The following is a 15107-nucleotide window of genomic DNA, read 5'->3' as shown; positions in this document are numbered from 1 at the left end:
TATCGAAAACTGAAGTAAAAATCTATCAATGCCATACAGAAGGTAGAACAGCTCTCAAGGCAACTATCGAGACAAGCACTTCAATCCCCAGTGTATGAACAGTAATACACGAACTGGTGAAAAAATGGGAATAACATTAGCACTCGATGGTCACAATGAGAAACTAAGAAATACAAACAGAAGCAGGGCCTTTTGATCCCTGGTAACTGCACCACCATTCAACAAAATCAGCTGGGCTTTTACCTCAGCATCACTTTCTTGTATTGACCCCATACCCACAAATTTCCCTAATACAGGCATTTTTTGGGAAAACAAATAGGTTCCATTTTTACAGATGCCCTTAAGACAACTTTGTCCACAAGTCAGGAAATACAAATTAATTACTTTCTATGATAACCATAGTTCCACATTGAAGCAAATACCATCTGAAGTACATAAGATTGATAGAAAAGAATTACAAAAAGAGCAGAGAGAGAGGAAACTAGTTCCACCGTTCATAGGAAGGGACGTACAGTAAGTACATACATCAGACTTTTGAATTTAATAGTGTTATAGGGGCTTGTTTGTATGTGGGAAGAGGGAGGGGTTCCATAAATCAGATGTTCATAACCTGGGGACGTCCTGTGTCCAAAAAAATTGATGCATCTTTTGGACTGAACCTACAAAGAATAAAGATTACCTTACATTTGCCCAATTAACCACAGCTCAAAATATCTAGGAAAGCATTCACCAGGCCAATAAGACAATCAGAAGATGAAAAATATTGGGATGGAGGAGGGAGAGGTGATGAAATTTAGTGAGGTTTTGATCCATAAGGGCAGAGGAGGGAGCATTGATTGGAAGATCCTTATATTGAGAGCATAAGAGTCAAAGTACATTGTTTCCGTTGGCAGTAAATCAGTGACACTAACTTATTGCTTTATATTTAACGGATCCTAACTAGTCAAGCTCATGGTACAACATCTTTTAGAGGTACGTGGTGCATTTTAAGAATACGCCTATGTATTGCAAATGAGTAGTTGTAATTATAAAAGAGAGTGTGAGTTGAACAGAACAAAATGAACCAAGGTTTGAAAACAAAAGCTATAAACAACTTTCATTTAACTGGCCTAATACAGATGAAAGTGTGGGTTTGGGGCCTTTTTCAGAGGGTATAAGTTTGACTCCAAGTTTGGCCAGATTCCTCACCTGCTGGTCTGTACGATTAGAGCACTCCATCTTTGGACAGAGGGGAAGGTAGCACTAACAGGAGCAGTTTCACACTGCAGTGGTAATTAGAAACAGCAATGAAGGCAGCACTGGGAAATTCGATGTCCCAGACTATTCCATGCTTTGAGCAAATGGAATAAAACTTGGAAGCAAGGTGCGAGGAAAAATTGAGCTAAAAATGAATTAAGTCTTTTTTGTTGGAAGAATCCTATTCCCTAAAGAAACTCGTAAAATGACAAGCAAAATGTTAGACAGAAAATAACAGTAATAAAAATTGCCATCAGTTCTGCAACACTTGAAAAATTAGAACGCTAAAGACTTACCTGACAGAGACGGAATTTTCTCCATAAATTTCCTTGACTGCTTCGATGTCTGCATCGAGCTGTGGGTGCCGGTATAGATCAGCTGCACAGCTACCCTGTAAAAACAGACACACACTGTAATATATTGTTGGGCTTGCCTGCGAAAGAGCTGTCACTATAGGCACTGCTGCTGTTTTGGCTTTCTTAGGATTCAGGCCAGCTCATTCTCTCTTTCATTCTGTCTCTTGCTCTTTCCTTTGCCAACCCTGTTTCTTTCCCTCTCATTCCCTTCTTTTTCCTCTGTTTGTCTCTCTTGTTACTCAGTTTCTCCACATTTGTCTGTTGCTCTTCATTTTCTCTCTGCTTCTCTTTGCTCTGTTTCTCTAAGCATCCTATTCTCCCTCCCTCCCTCTTTCGCTTGCTTTCTGTCACATACACACTCTTCTTTCTCTCTCTCTCTCTCTCTCTCTCTCTCTCTCTCTCTCTCTCTCTCTCTCTCTCTCTCTCTCTCTCTCTCTCTCCCTCTGTGCATCACTGAGATGTAATACTTTGCATTCAGCTTTAAATTGGAAGGTCCTCACTGGAATTTGTACAGAGCCAGAGTTGTTCTGCTGGAAGATTTTCCATGTAGATCAATGTAGTGTCACCATTTCCTTCCCAACAGAACAAAAAGAATGATTAAGTTGCATCAAAAGATGAGTCTGCTGCTGTGTGAACATCTCCTTCAGGAAAAAGTTAGTTTAACTTGAGAAACTTGTCTATTTCATGATTTTACCTTTGTATTTTACTGAGTACTTCCAGTGCAGAAGCAAGCCATTTGGCCCATCTAGCCAGTGCTAATACTTAAGAAGGACTCCTTCACTGATTCATCTATTCCATCAGCAAAATCTGTTCTATTCTTCATTTAAGTTTCATCATCCTCAAGGTAATTACAAATCAGCTGCACTACTGTGCACAAGTCTTAAGCACATACATAAAGCTAGGGTGCCCAAGATTTTTGCTCAACAGTGTAGTAATTTTATGTATTTGCATTGTACTGTGGCTGCTGCTGCAAAAAAAGCAAACTTCATGACATATGTGAGTCATGTTAAACCTGATTCTGATATGGGTCTCTATTGTGAACTGAGAGTGGGAAAGGGAGAGGAAGAGGGGAATCATGGTTGGGAAAAGGGGAAGGCAGAGGGGAGAGAGTGGGAATCACCAGAGAGACATTCTGTAATAACCAATAAACCAATTGTCTGGAATCAACTGACCTTGCTCGGTGTCTCAGGGCTGGGTGTGTCTATACCCATACCACCCCACGCAGCTGTCACTTCTCCTGTGACAACTGTCCCACACCATTTGCCAGTCCCAGCATCCTTTGCTGCCAGCAGATTTGCAAACTCACTCTCCACTCCACGATGACAAATACAGTACCACATAAATGTCTTAGCTATATACAGTATGTGTGTCCAAGACTTTTGCACAGTAGTGTGTTTGCCTCAAGCAGTTCCTGTAGTTGTGCTCTATATCTGGACCACTCTCACAGTAAAAAAAAGGTTTGGTCTGAATTCCACCACCTTCCCGCATATCCCAATTTATTAGAGGTTCTCCCATACTTGAATAGCCTAGTAATTTGGACTCCTGTAAAAGTGAAAACTACATTCCAATTAATAATATGTATTGTCAAAGCACAATTCATATTGTTAACACTTTCGACCGTATTCTCAAAATTAAGTCAATAAATGTAATTAAGAAGAACACACTGACCTCACTGTGTTGAAGTATAACTGCTTTGGTTATTGGAGGGGTGAACATCTAGATAACTTCTCTTCGCTTTGCTTTATTATACCCTTCATGATCCTTTCCTTAACCAGGGAGATCCTGCTTTCCATGCAATTGGATGTAACCCAGCTTAAAAATCTGACAAGTGTCTTGCAGAAATACTGCTTTGCAATCATAAGTACAACTCCATAGAAAGTAATTCCTGATCTATAGCATTAAACTTAGTGTATATTTGTACCCGGATTTTGTAGTTAGTCTCTGAACCAGATTATGTCTGGCATATAGGAAGAAATCTATGCAGTTATTGAGAAAACGTGCAAACTCCACGCAGACAGCACCAGCATTAAGATCCAGAATACAGAATACAAGAGCAGGGTGTTATGTAGCAATGTTACAACTTACAATTATGTAACAATGTTTCAATTCATATTTGAATGCGCATGCAGTATGTGGCATACGGTAGATGATCTTGCACAGTAAGAGATTGGCAGGTATGACTTTGTAGGCATCACTGAGACGTGGCTGAAAGAAGATCATAGTTGGGAGTCAACATCCAAGGATATACCTCCTATTGAAAGGGCAGACAGATAGGCAGAGGGGTGGGGTGTCTCTGGAGGTGAAAAATGAAATCAAATCCTCAGAAAGAGGTAACACAGGATCAGAAGATGTAGACCCTTTAGGTAGAGTTAAGAAATTGCAAGGGTAAAAAGACCTTAATGGGACTTATATACAGACTCTAGCACAGTAGCCAGGATGTGGGATATAAACAAAAAAGGCATAAAATAAGGGAAATGTTATGATAGTCGTGGGGGATTTGGGAGAATTTGGGAGAATCAGGTTGCCGCTGAACACCAAGAAAGGAAATTTGTGGAATGGCTATGGGATGATTGTTTTTAGAGAAGGCTGTTGGATGTAGCATGGATAATGATAAAAAAGCAATGGCTAGGGTTTCTGGAGGCAATTCTGTAGGTGCAGGATAGATGCATCTCAAAGATGAAGAAACATTTTAGAGGGAGGATAAGGCAACTGTGGCTGATAAGGGAAGTCAATGACTGAATAAAAGGAAAAAAGAGGGTATATAATATAGCAAAATCAGTTGAAAGTTAGAGGATTGGGAAGCTTCTCAAAACCAACAGAAGGCAACTTAAAGAGTATAAGGAGAGAAAAGATTAACTATGAAGGTGAGCTAACCAAAAATATCAAAGAGGATGCCAAAATATTTTTCAGATATATAAAGAGTAAAAGAGAGTGGATATTGGACCACTGGAAAATGATGCTGGAGAGGTAGTAATGGGATAAAGAAATGGCAAACAAACTCAATAAGGATTTTGCATCAGTCTTCCCTGTGGAAGACACTAGCAGTAAGCCAGAAATTGACAGGGGGCAAAAATGAGTAGTTGCTATTGCTGATGAGAAGGTGTTTGGTCTGAAGTTAGAAAAGTCAACTGGACCAGATGGACTATACCCCAGGGTTTTGAAAGAGGTGGCTGAAAGAGATTATGGAAGGCATTAGTAATGATCTTTAAAGAATCACTAGATTCTATAATGATTCCAAAGGACTAGAAAATTGCAAACGTCATTCCACTCTTTAAGAAGTGAGGGAGGCCGAAAAAAGAAAATTATAGGTCAGTTAGCCTGGCTTCAGTGGTTGGAAAACACTTGAGGATGAGGTTTCAGGGTACTTGGAGGTACATAATAAAGTAGGCAAAAGTCAGCATGGTTTATTTAAGGGAAAACCTTGCTTGATAAGTCTGTTGGAATTCTTCGAGGAAATAACAGGCAGAATAGACAAGGGAGAGTCAGTGGCTGTTGTTTACTTGGATTTTCAGAAGGCCTTTGACAAAGTGGTGCATGTGAGGCTGCTAAACAAGATAAGAGCCTAGCGTGAATAGAAGATTGGTGCCCAGACAAGAAGCAAAGAGTAGGAATAAAGGAGACGTCTTCTGTTTGCAGCCGGTGATGAGTGATGTTCCACAAGGGTCAGTGTTGGGACCACTTCTTTTCACATTATATGTCAGTGATTTGGATGTCAGAATTAATAGCTTTGTGGCCGAAGTTGTAAATGATACAAAGATAACAGGTGGGGAATGCAGTGCTGAGGAAGCAGGGAATCTGCAGAAGGATTTGGACAGATTAGGAGAATTAGTAAAGAACTGACAGATGGAATATAGCGTAGGGAAGTGTACAATCATGCAATTTGGTAGATGGAATAAAAGCGTGGACTATTTTCTAAATGGGGAGAAAATTTTAAAATCAGAGGTGCAAAGGGACTTGGTAATCCTTGTGCAGGATTCCCTAAAGGTTAGCTTGCTGGTTAAGTTGGTGACAAGGGAAGGAAATGCAATGTTAGCATTCATTTCGAGAGGACTAGAATATAACAGCAAGGATATTATCTTGAGGCATAATAAGGCATTGGTCGGATCACACCTGGAATATTGTGAGCAGTTTTGGGTCTCTTATCTAAAACCAGATGTGCTGGCACTGGAGAGGGTTAAGAGGAGGTTCGTGAGAATAATTCTGGGGATGAAAAGGTTAACACATGAGGAGCGTTTGATGGCTTTGGGCCTGCACTTAATGGAGTTTAGAAGAATGAGGGGGATCTCAATGAAAGCTATCAAATGTCGAAAGGCCTAGATAGAGCAAATGTAGACATTTGCTACATTTGCTACATTTCCCACATGTCCTATAGTGGGTGAGTCTAGGACGAGAGGGCACAATCACAGAATAAAGATAAAAAGGGTTTTCTTTGGCCGGAGAGTGATGAATCCGTAGAGTTCATTGCCACGGATGTCTGTGGAAGCCAAGTCTGTGAGTATATTTAAAGCAAAGGTTAATAGATTCTTCGTCAGTGAGGCCATCAAAGGTTATGGGGAGAAGGCAGGAGAATGGGGTTGAGAGGGATAATAAATCAGCCATGATGGAATGGCAAAGCAAACTTGATGGGCCTTGTGGCCTAATTCTGTTCCTATGTCTTATGGTCTAAGACAATGGTCAGATCTCAGCTGGGGTACAGTGTGCTGTTCTGGTCACCCACACTATAGGAAAAATATGGTGGTGCAGGAGGGGCTGCAGAGGAAATTCACATGATGTTGTTTGGGATGGAATGTTTCAGTTATGAGAAGAATCTGGAAAGGCTTTGTTTTTCCTGCAGTGGTGAAAAATGGATGTGATTGAGTTAAATAAAATATGAGGGATATAGATAGGGTAAACTGCAGGAAACTTGTCCCTTAGCAGATAAAACTAAAAGATATATATTTGGGGTAAGGGGTAAGAGATTTAGAAGGGATCTCAGGGATGATTTCTCACCCAGAGGGTGGTTAGCATCTGGAACACACTGTTGCCCAGCGTGATGAAGGATGAGATGCTGACAGCAGGTAAGCAGCCTCTATGTAAGCCCTTGACATACTTGGGCATTGGGCAGCCTGGTAGTGTGATGGTTAGCACAACACCTTACAGTACCAGTGACCTGAGTTCATTTCCCGCCACTGTCTGTAAGCAGTTTATACGTTCTCTCCATGACTGCGTGGGTTTACTCCAGGTGCTCTGCTTTCTTCCCACAGGAAGAATTAACCAATAGGTAGGTTAATTGGGCATTGTAAATTGTCCTGTAATTATACTAGGATTAAACTGGGGGCTTAAAGGGCTGGAAGGGCCTATTTCCTGCTGCAGCTCAATAAATAAACAACTTCTAGACTAGTGTTTAACATAATTAGGCATTGGGGGCTACAGGCCAAGTAGCAAGGATGGGTGCCCATTGGTTAGTGTGGATATAATGGGAAATCTGACTTGCTTCCAAGCTGTATGCATGACTCCAGAATGGAACCAGGGAAATGGCCACACGCATCATTGAGCCTCTGTGGCTGGAATTACATTAGCTCAGGCGAGATTCAGTCCACCCCATGGCTAGCTCTTGCAGCTTCCGTGAACCCAGTCAAGACACCAACAATGTCGCGCTGGGGAATCAAGTCTGCACCCCAAACTCTGCAGGAAGTGGCTGTAGCTAATCAGCTGGAAATTCTGTAAAAATATTTATCTCTGACTTGCATTGGATGGAGAAAATCAACAAAAGTACAGATTTTGTAAGAAGTCTGGAGACTATTAGACCAGAGCAAACATGATTCTTACATGGCTATTCTACTCCTTACTGTAAAGTGTTGACATTGAATAAATTAACATAAAACAGTACAGAACGGTACAGCCTCTTCAGCCCTCTATGTTGTGCCAACATTTTAACCTACATCAAAATCAATCTATTGCTTCCCTATCACATAGCCCACCATTTTTCATTCATGCATGTGCCTACTGTATCTAAGTGGTTTCTACAACAAATAAATAGAATTAGGTTTGGTTATAGCCTACAGTTCCTTTCCCAAGGGGAGAAGCTGGAAGACGAAGACTAAGGTGATACTGCACCAATATCGGTGGCTAGTTTATCGTCACGTCACCAGGATGCAATAAATTCCTTGCTCACATGAAGCACACAGAGTATACAGAGCAACAATAAATACAGCAATGAGCTCACAACAGTAAAAATGGTTCAAAGGTTGCTGTGTGCCGTGTAGTAGAACAAAACAAATACTACATAATAAACACAAGGGATTCTGCAGATGCTGAAAATCCAGAGGAACAAACTTGAGGTACTCAACAGGTCAGAAAGCATCTATGGAGAGGAATGTCCAGTCAAGGTTTTGGCTGAAATGTCAATGATGGCTAGAATACCAGAACGTGACAGCACCACCATGAAGGATGTGGGTAAAAGGTGATTGGTTCAATAATCTAATTAGCAGGGGGGATGAAGTTGTTATTATGCCTGGACTTCTTGGTTTTTATGTTCGTGTATTCTCTTCCAGAGGTAAAAGAGAGAAAAGGGAATGTCCAGGGTAGCAGGCATCCTTGACAAAGCTACCAGCCTTCCTGATGCAACACACGATGAAGATGGATTGGACAGAAGGAAGTGATGAGCCTTAAACAGACTAGGCAGTGTTTAGCACTCTCTTCAGGTTTAGTCAGTCAAAAGCTGAATAGAGAACATGTAGTTGTAGTGCTTACATGGGCATCACCCATGGATGCTGCATTTGCAAATGTCAATGTAAATGTTAGAGAGTCATAGAGTCATAGAACACTACAGCAGAGAAACAGGCCTTTTGGTCCATCTAGCCTGTGCTGAACTATTAATCTGCCTAGTTGCATCCACCTGCATCCAGACCATAGCCTTCCACACCCGTTCCATCCATGTACCTATCCAAATTTGTCTTAAATGTCAAAATAGAATCAGCATTCACCACTTCTGCTGGAAGCTCATTCCACATTCTCACCACCCTCTGAGAGAAGAAGTTCCCCCTCATGTTCCTCTTAAACAGTTCACCTTTCACCCTTGACCCTGACCTTATGTTCTAGTCTCACCAACCACAGTGGAAAAAGTCTGTTTGCATTTACCCTATCTGTACCTCTCATAATTTTGTATACCTCTATCAAATCTTCCCTCATCCTCTTATGCTCTAGGGAATAAAGTCCGACCTATACGACCATTCTTTATTTCTCGGGTCCTCAAGATCTGGCAACATTCTCGTAAATTTTCTCTGCACTCTTTTAATCTATTGATAACTTTCCTGTGGGTAGGAGACCAGAACTCTACAGAGTACTCCAAATTAGGCATCATCAATGTCTTATACAACTTCAACATAACATCTCAACTCCTGTATTCAGTACTTAAATTTTTGAAGGCCAAAGTACCAAAAGCTTTCTTTATAACCTTTCTTTGCTATCTACATGTGATGAGACTTTCAAGTAATTATGGATAGAACAGATTCCTCTGTTCTACCACACTCCTTGGTGCCCTACTGTTCTCCATGCAAGTCCTACCCTAGTTTCTCTTCCCAACGTGCAACACCTCACACTTGGCTGCATTCAATTCTATCTTTTATATATCAGCCCATTTTTCCTTCTGGTCCAGATCCCACTGCAATCTTAAATAGCCTTTCTTGCTGACCACAACACCCCCAATCATGGTGTTTTCCTGAGCTGGTTTACTACATTATCTTCCAGATCATTGATATAGATAACAAACAACAATGGACCCAGTGGCACACCTCTTGTCACAGGCCTCCAGTCAGAGAAGCAACTATCTACTACCTCTCTTTGGCTTCTCCCCCAAAGCATAATGTCTAATCAAAATTACTACTTCATTTTGAATGTCAAGTGACTGAATCTTCTTGACCTGCTCCCATGAGGGACTTTGACAAAGGCCTTCCTAAAGTACATGTAGACATGGACTTAATCACATGGTGCAATCTTTCTACTGTTGGTCATCAAATCTCCATATATTCTTTCTATTGACCAAGGGCACCTGCAGGATATTTGAAACTGAGACTTCTTTAACCTTGACTCCTCCCCTCGACAAAGAAATACTGGATATTTGTAGGATTCTGACATAACAAGACTCAACATTTTGATTGCAGTCGCTGGTGGAAGATTTATTTACTGTCATAGACTGTGAGTTCTTGTCTGATAAGTTGCACCCTTGACCTCACAATCTACCTCACTGTGATCTTGCACCTTACTGTTTATTTGCACTACACTTGCTCGGTAGCTGTTAGACTTTATTCTACATTGTTTTTGTTTTACCTTGCTCTGCTTTAACGTATAAACACAATAGATTCTGGAAATCCAGCATCACACATACAAAATGAACTCTGAACTCCAAAGTTCCAAGCTGTAAGAGTGTCATGTTAACTGCTATTCTACTGTGATGGCCAAGTTTAGAACAACACCATTGTACCATTTAATACTGAATCACTCTGTCATTACATGGAAGCAAAATTTAATGTGGCTCATCTTTTTAAGCCACCAAGTGCAAGGTGAGTAGATGCTGGTTAGACTAATCTCTAAATGACAGTTACATGCAAATTTTTGTTTCAGGATACTACAGAGAAATTATGTGCCATCACTTGTTCAAGGATAAAGGATCAACTTTATTCACCATATACATTTACATGTATTAGGAGTTTGCTGTGTGTATGGTCAGGATACAAAATGCAACAAAATACAGTGACATTCAACAATTATAAAGAATAAAGAATTACTGTACTTAAAATAATTTTAAAATGTTAAAGGACAATATGGAAATAAGATGTACATAAATACATAAATATCAGCATTATATACAGTGCATAGCACTGATGAGCTATCTAGAATAGTTGATCAGATTGATGGGGGTGTGGGGAAGAAATTTTAAGAATGTACAGTCAGCTCTTCTTATCCATGGGGGATTGGTTCCGGGACCCCCTGCGGATACCAAAAACGTGGATGCTCAAGTCCCTTATATAGAATGGCATATTATTTGCATATAACCTACGCACATCCTCCCGTATACTTTAAATCATCTCTAGATAATACCAAATGCAATGTAAATGTTATGTAAATAGTTGTTATACTGTATTGTTCAGGGAATAATGACAAGAAAAAAAGTCTGTACACATGCTCAGTACAGACGCAACCATCGTAGCTCTTCTGGGAACGCTGATGCCGCCTCAGCATCAGCGATGCCGATTCTCCCGTGACCTTTAAGTTCTTGAGGCTGTAGCGCTTTACATAGCTAGCCAGCCATCCCTTACTAGCCTTAAACTCCTTCCTCTCGCTCACAACACAAGTAGCGAACGAACGAAACGCGAGGTGAACAATATTCAAACAACGACTGCTGGAGAGAGAACTTCCAGGTTTTCCTGATCCACGGTTGGTTGAATCCGCGCATGCGGAACCCACTGATAAGGAGGGCGTTTTTGTTTTTCTAGCCTTATAGCACTTTCCAGAAGGGAGCTTTGGGAAAAGGCAGTTTGCGGGTTGGATAGTGCCTACAATGATGCTTTTTCTGCCTACTTCTTTGTCCTGGATCCACACAAGCCCCTCGGTGATGGTACATTGCAGCCAGTGACCTTTCCGGGTGACCTGACAGTTTACTGTAGTTTCCTTATACTGTGAGAAGATGTTTAACCAAACCAGGAGTAACAGCTGATAGGAGAATGCTCTCTATGATGGCAGTGTAGTTTCCTTTACTTTACCATTTTATGAGCCATGCTGGAATACACAGGAGATGTAGAGGGCAAAGATCAGTGGGTGTCTGGAATGCATTGCCAGGGGTGGTGGTGGAGGCAAATACAAGTGAGGAGACAAATCTCAAGGTTGTATATAGTACACATACTTTGTATTCTAAATGGACTTTGAACTTTTGAACTAGAGGTGTTTAAAAGGCTCTTGTATAGGAAGGAATGGAGGGACGTGGCCTTGTATAGCCAGAAGGAATTAGTTAGGTATGTGTTTAATTACTAGTTTATGTAGTTTGGCATAACAGTAGTCAATAAAGTCTGTGTCTGTGCTGTTCTGTTTTTTGTTTTATGTTGTACACAACAGGTCAACCTGCATCTGTGGTAGAGAGAAATAGAATTAATGCATCATGGTGCTGACCTTCATCAGATGTTAATTCCATCAACATGAAACACAGTCTCTCTCCACAGATGGTGCCTAACTCGCTGAATAATCTTTGTATTCTCTGTTCTATTTCCAATTTTCTGCATTAGCAGTATTTTACTTCAGGCTGAACTTTTTCTACCCATGAATGTTGTTTATTTTTGGTAGGAGTCAATGTGCATTCATGTATCCATTCATCTCAGAATTTTCCTGGGGATAAAAACATCTGGAGTTACAGACAGTTCTTTGTATGTATTGACCTCAGCTTGATTATATTGATTTTATGCATTTCACTTCTCTCAAGACTGACCCATGATCAGATGTAAGTTGAGATAGACAATGATGTGGACTGATTTTCCTTCCCAGTCATGTGGATATGGGACTAGAGGATCCTCAAGGAGGTGGTTCACTTCCCTATTGCTTCAGATGAATACTCATATCTTTCCGAGAATATACACATGCAATGTCAACTTTTAAATGTACAAAGGACAAATCCTGTCTGTTGTAATTATAATTGTAATTAAAACATACGGCATTATAGTCTTACTGTCATAGTCATACAAATCTTCAACCTCCCTTCCATCGACACCATTTTGCACTTCCCACTGCCACAGTGAATAAACAAACACCCCTTCCACACTGGTCATTCTCAATTCTCATTCCTTCCATCAGGCAGAAGATACGGAAGCCTAAAAACTCACGCAACCAGGCTCTTAATCAGGCTTCCGGTCAACAGCCTGACCAGAAGCTGAAGGTCAAGTTTGCTCAGTCCGTGAATAGAGGTCTGTTCAAGATTCTACAGTGCTCTTATAGACTTCTCATAACTGAGGAGCTGACCTCTCAACCTTACTCATCATGGCTCTTGCATTTTATTTATCTCCCTACACTGCACTTTCTCTATTACTGTAACACTCTACTCTGCATTCTATTTTCTTTTTACTACTTCGAAGTATTTGCAATTGACATAGCCTTTCAGGACAGCATGTGAACTAAGGCTCTTCAGAAACACAGGAGATCTGCAGATGCTGGAAATCCAGAGCAACACACAAAAAAATGCTGCAGGAACTCAACGGGTCAGGAAGCATCTGTGGAAATGATTAAACAGTTGATGGTTTGGGCTGAGACCCTTCCCCATGACTCAAAAGCTTCACCCTGTCTTGATATGTGACAGTAATAAAACAATTCCTTAAGACCATAAAATGAAGGATCAGAATTAGGCCATTCAACCCAATTGAGTGTGCTCTGCCATTCAATCATGGCTGATTTATTTTCCCTCACAGCCCTATTCACCTTCTCCCTATAACCTTTGAAGTCCCTTTCTAATTAATCAACCACTGCTTTAAATTTACCCAGTGAGTTAGCCTCCACAACAGTCTATGGCAATGAATTCCACAGACTCACCACAGTCTGGCTAAAGAAATTGCTCCTCATTTCTGTTCCAAATCATACCTACTGGGTTTTTGCTTTCTGTGATGCCTGGGTTTGTGGCCCTAAGTCACTCTGTCCCTCAGTATATCCTACAGCCCTGTCATTGTGTATACTCTGTCCAAAATATAACTGCATTTTTCTCTCAGGATTAACTCCATCTGCCATTTCTCTGTCCATCTTACCAACTAAAGGTTATCACAACACTACAAATCTCTGTATGATATTTAAATATACTAACCATAGCTCTTTCATTCACATCCAGGTTTCTAATTAATATAACCAACAGCAAACTTCCATCTGGTCTCTTCAGTATACCACTAGTCACAGGCCTCTAATCACAGTAAACAATCACTCAACAATCCTCTTGTGGTGGACTGAAGCAACAATGCTCCTGCATTGTTATGTTGAAGCCAGGCATAAATTGGAGAAGCAACACATCATATTCCAACTTCATACTCTCCAACCTGATACCATGATCATTGATTTCCATAACTTCTGGTAAATGCTGCTGCTTCTGTTTCAATACCATCTCCACCCAGCTTTCTGACCATGCCCAGCCCATCACTTTCACCTTCCTCCCTCTTTTTCCTGCATCCTTCCCTTATTCCATGATCTACTGTCCTCTCCTATCATATTATTAAGGGATTGGACACACTAGAGGAAGGAAACATATTCCCGATGTTGGGGGAGTCCAGAACCAGAGGCCTCAGTTTAAGAATAAGGGGTAGGCCATTTAGAACAGAGGTGAGGAAAAACCTTTTCACCCAGAAAGTTGTGAATCTGTGGTATGCTCTGCCTCAGAAGGCAGTGGAGGCTAATTCTCCGGATGCTTTCAAGAAAGAGTTAGATAGAGCTCTTAAAGATAGTGGAGTCAAGGGATATGGGGAGAAGGCAGGAATGGGGTACTGATTGTGGATGATCAGCCATGATCATAGTGATTGGCGGTGCTGGCTCGAAGGGCTGAATGACCTACTCCTGCACCTACTGTCTATTGTCTATTATCTATTCTCTCTTCTACAACCTTTGGCCTTCCCACATTAACCTCCCAACTTCTCACGTTCTTCCTATTACTCCCCTTCCCCATACCCCTGCCTCTCTCTCTTATCTAGATTCACCTATCACCTACCAGTTCCTATTCCTCCCCCTCCCCTACTCTTTTATTCTGATTTCTTCCCCCTCCTTTCCAGTCCTGATAAAAGGTCTCGGCCTGAAACATTGACTGTTTATTTCTCTCCATAAATCCTGCTTGACCTGCTGAGTTCCTCCAACATTTTTTGTATTGTTCAACAATCACCTGATACCACCTGCCACCAAGCCAAATTTGGATCCTGCCAACCTGCCCTAGATCCCATGGGCTCTTAACCATCTGGACCAGTTTCTCTTGTGGGTTCTCCTTAAAGGTTTAACTGAAATTCCATGTGGATGACATCAACCATCTAATCTCATCAACAGACTTAGCTACCTCCTCAAAAAACATTCAATCAGTATAGGATCTTCCATTATTGAAGCCATGCTAACCTAATCTGACCAATCTCTGCTTTTCCAAGTGCAGATTAACCTGTCCCACAGAATTTTTTTCTAATACTTTTCACCTACTGACAATTGGACCTACAGTCAACTTGGCTTACTCCTGTTTCCATTTTTGAATAAAGATACCACATTTCTTTCTTCCTGTTACCCGGCACCTCATCAATAGCCAGAGAAGTTTTCAGAATATCTGCCAGACCCCCGGAAACCTCTTCCCTAGCCTATCATCCTGAGATCCATTCATATGGCACTATGAATTTATCTATAGTGTTATAGAGATATATAACACAGAAACATGCCCTGTGACCCAATTTGCTAATGTTGACCAAGATGACTTCCTGATCTTAACGCCCAATAAGACATCTAACACTTCTTCCTTTCCAATGATAATTTCCTCTAGGATCCTGGTTCCCG

The 15107-nt window shown here is 41.0% G+C and overlaps 1 protein-coding gene across 6 annotated transcripts in view; it reads right to left on the bottom strand.

Moving 5' to 3' along the window:
• The window catches only part of LOC140714179 (protein mono-ADP-ribosyltransferase PARP6), a 157881-nt gene that overhangs the window by 88107 nt on the left and 54667 nt on the right, over positions 1 to 15107 (bottom strand). For all 6 annotated transcript variants that reach the window (XM_073025057.1, XM_073025058.1, XM_073025060.1 and 3 more), the window contains exon 5: positions 1533 to 1627. In XM_073025057.1, coding sequence (XP_072881158.1) covers positions 1533 to 1627 — 95 coding nt within the window. The remainder of the gene's footprint in view (positions 1 to 1532; positions 1628 to 15107) is intronic.

Source organism: Hemitrygon akajei, chromosome 21 (assembly GCF_048418815.1).
Source record: "Hemitrygon akajei chromosome 21, sHemAka1.3, whole genome shotgun sequence".
Lineage (NCBI taxonomy): Eukaryota > Metazoa > Chordata > Chondrichthyes > Myliobatiformes > Dasyatidae > Hemitrygon > Hemitrygon akajei.
Note: the sequence above shows the minus strand (reverse complement) of the source record. Positions and strands in the feature narration are given on the sequence as shown.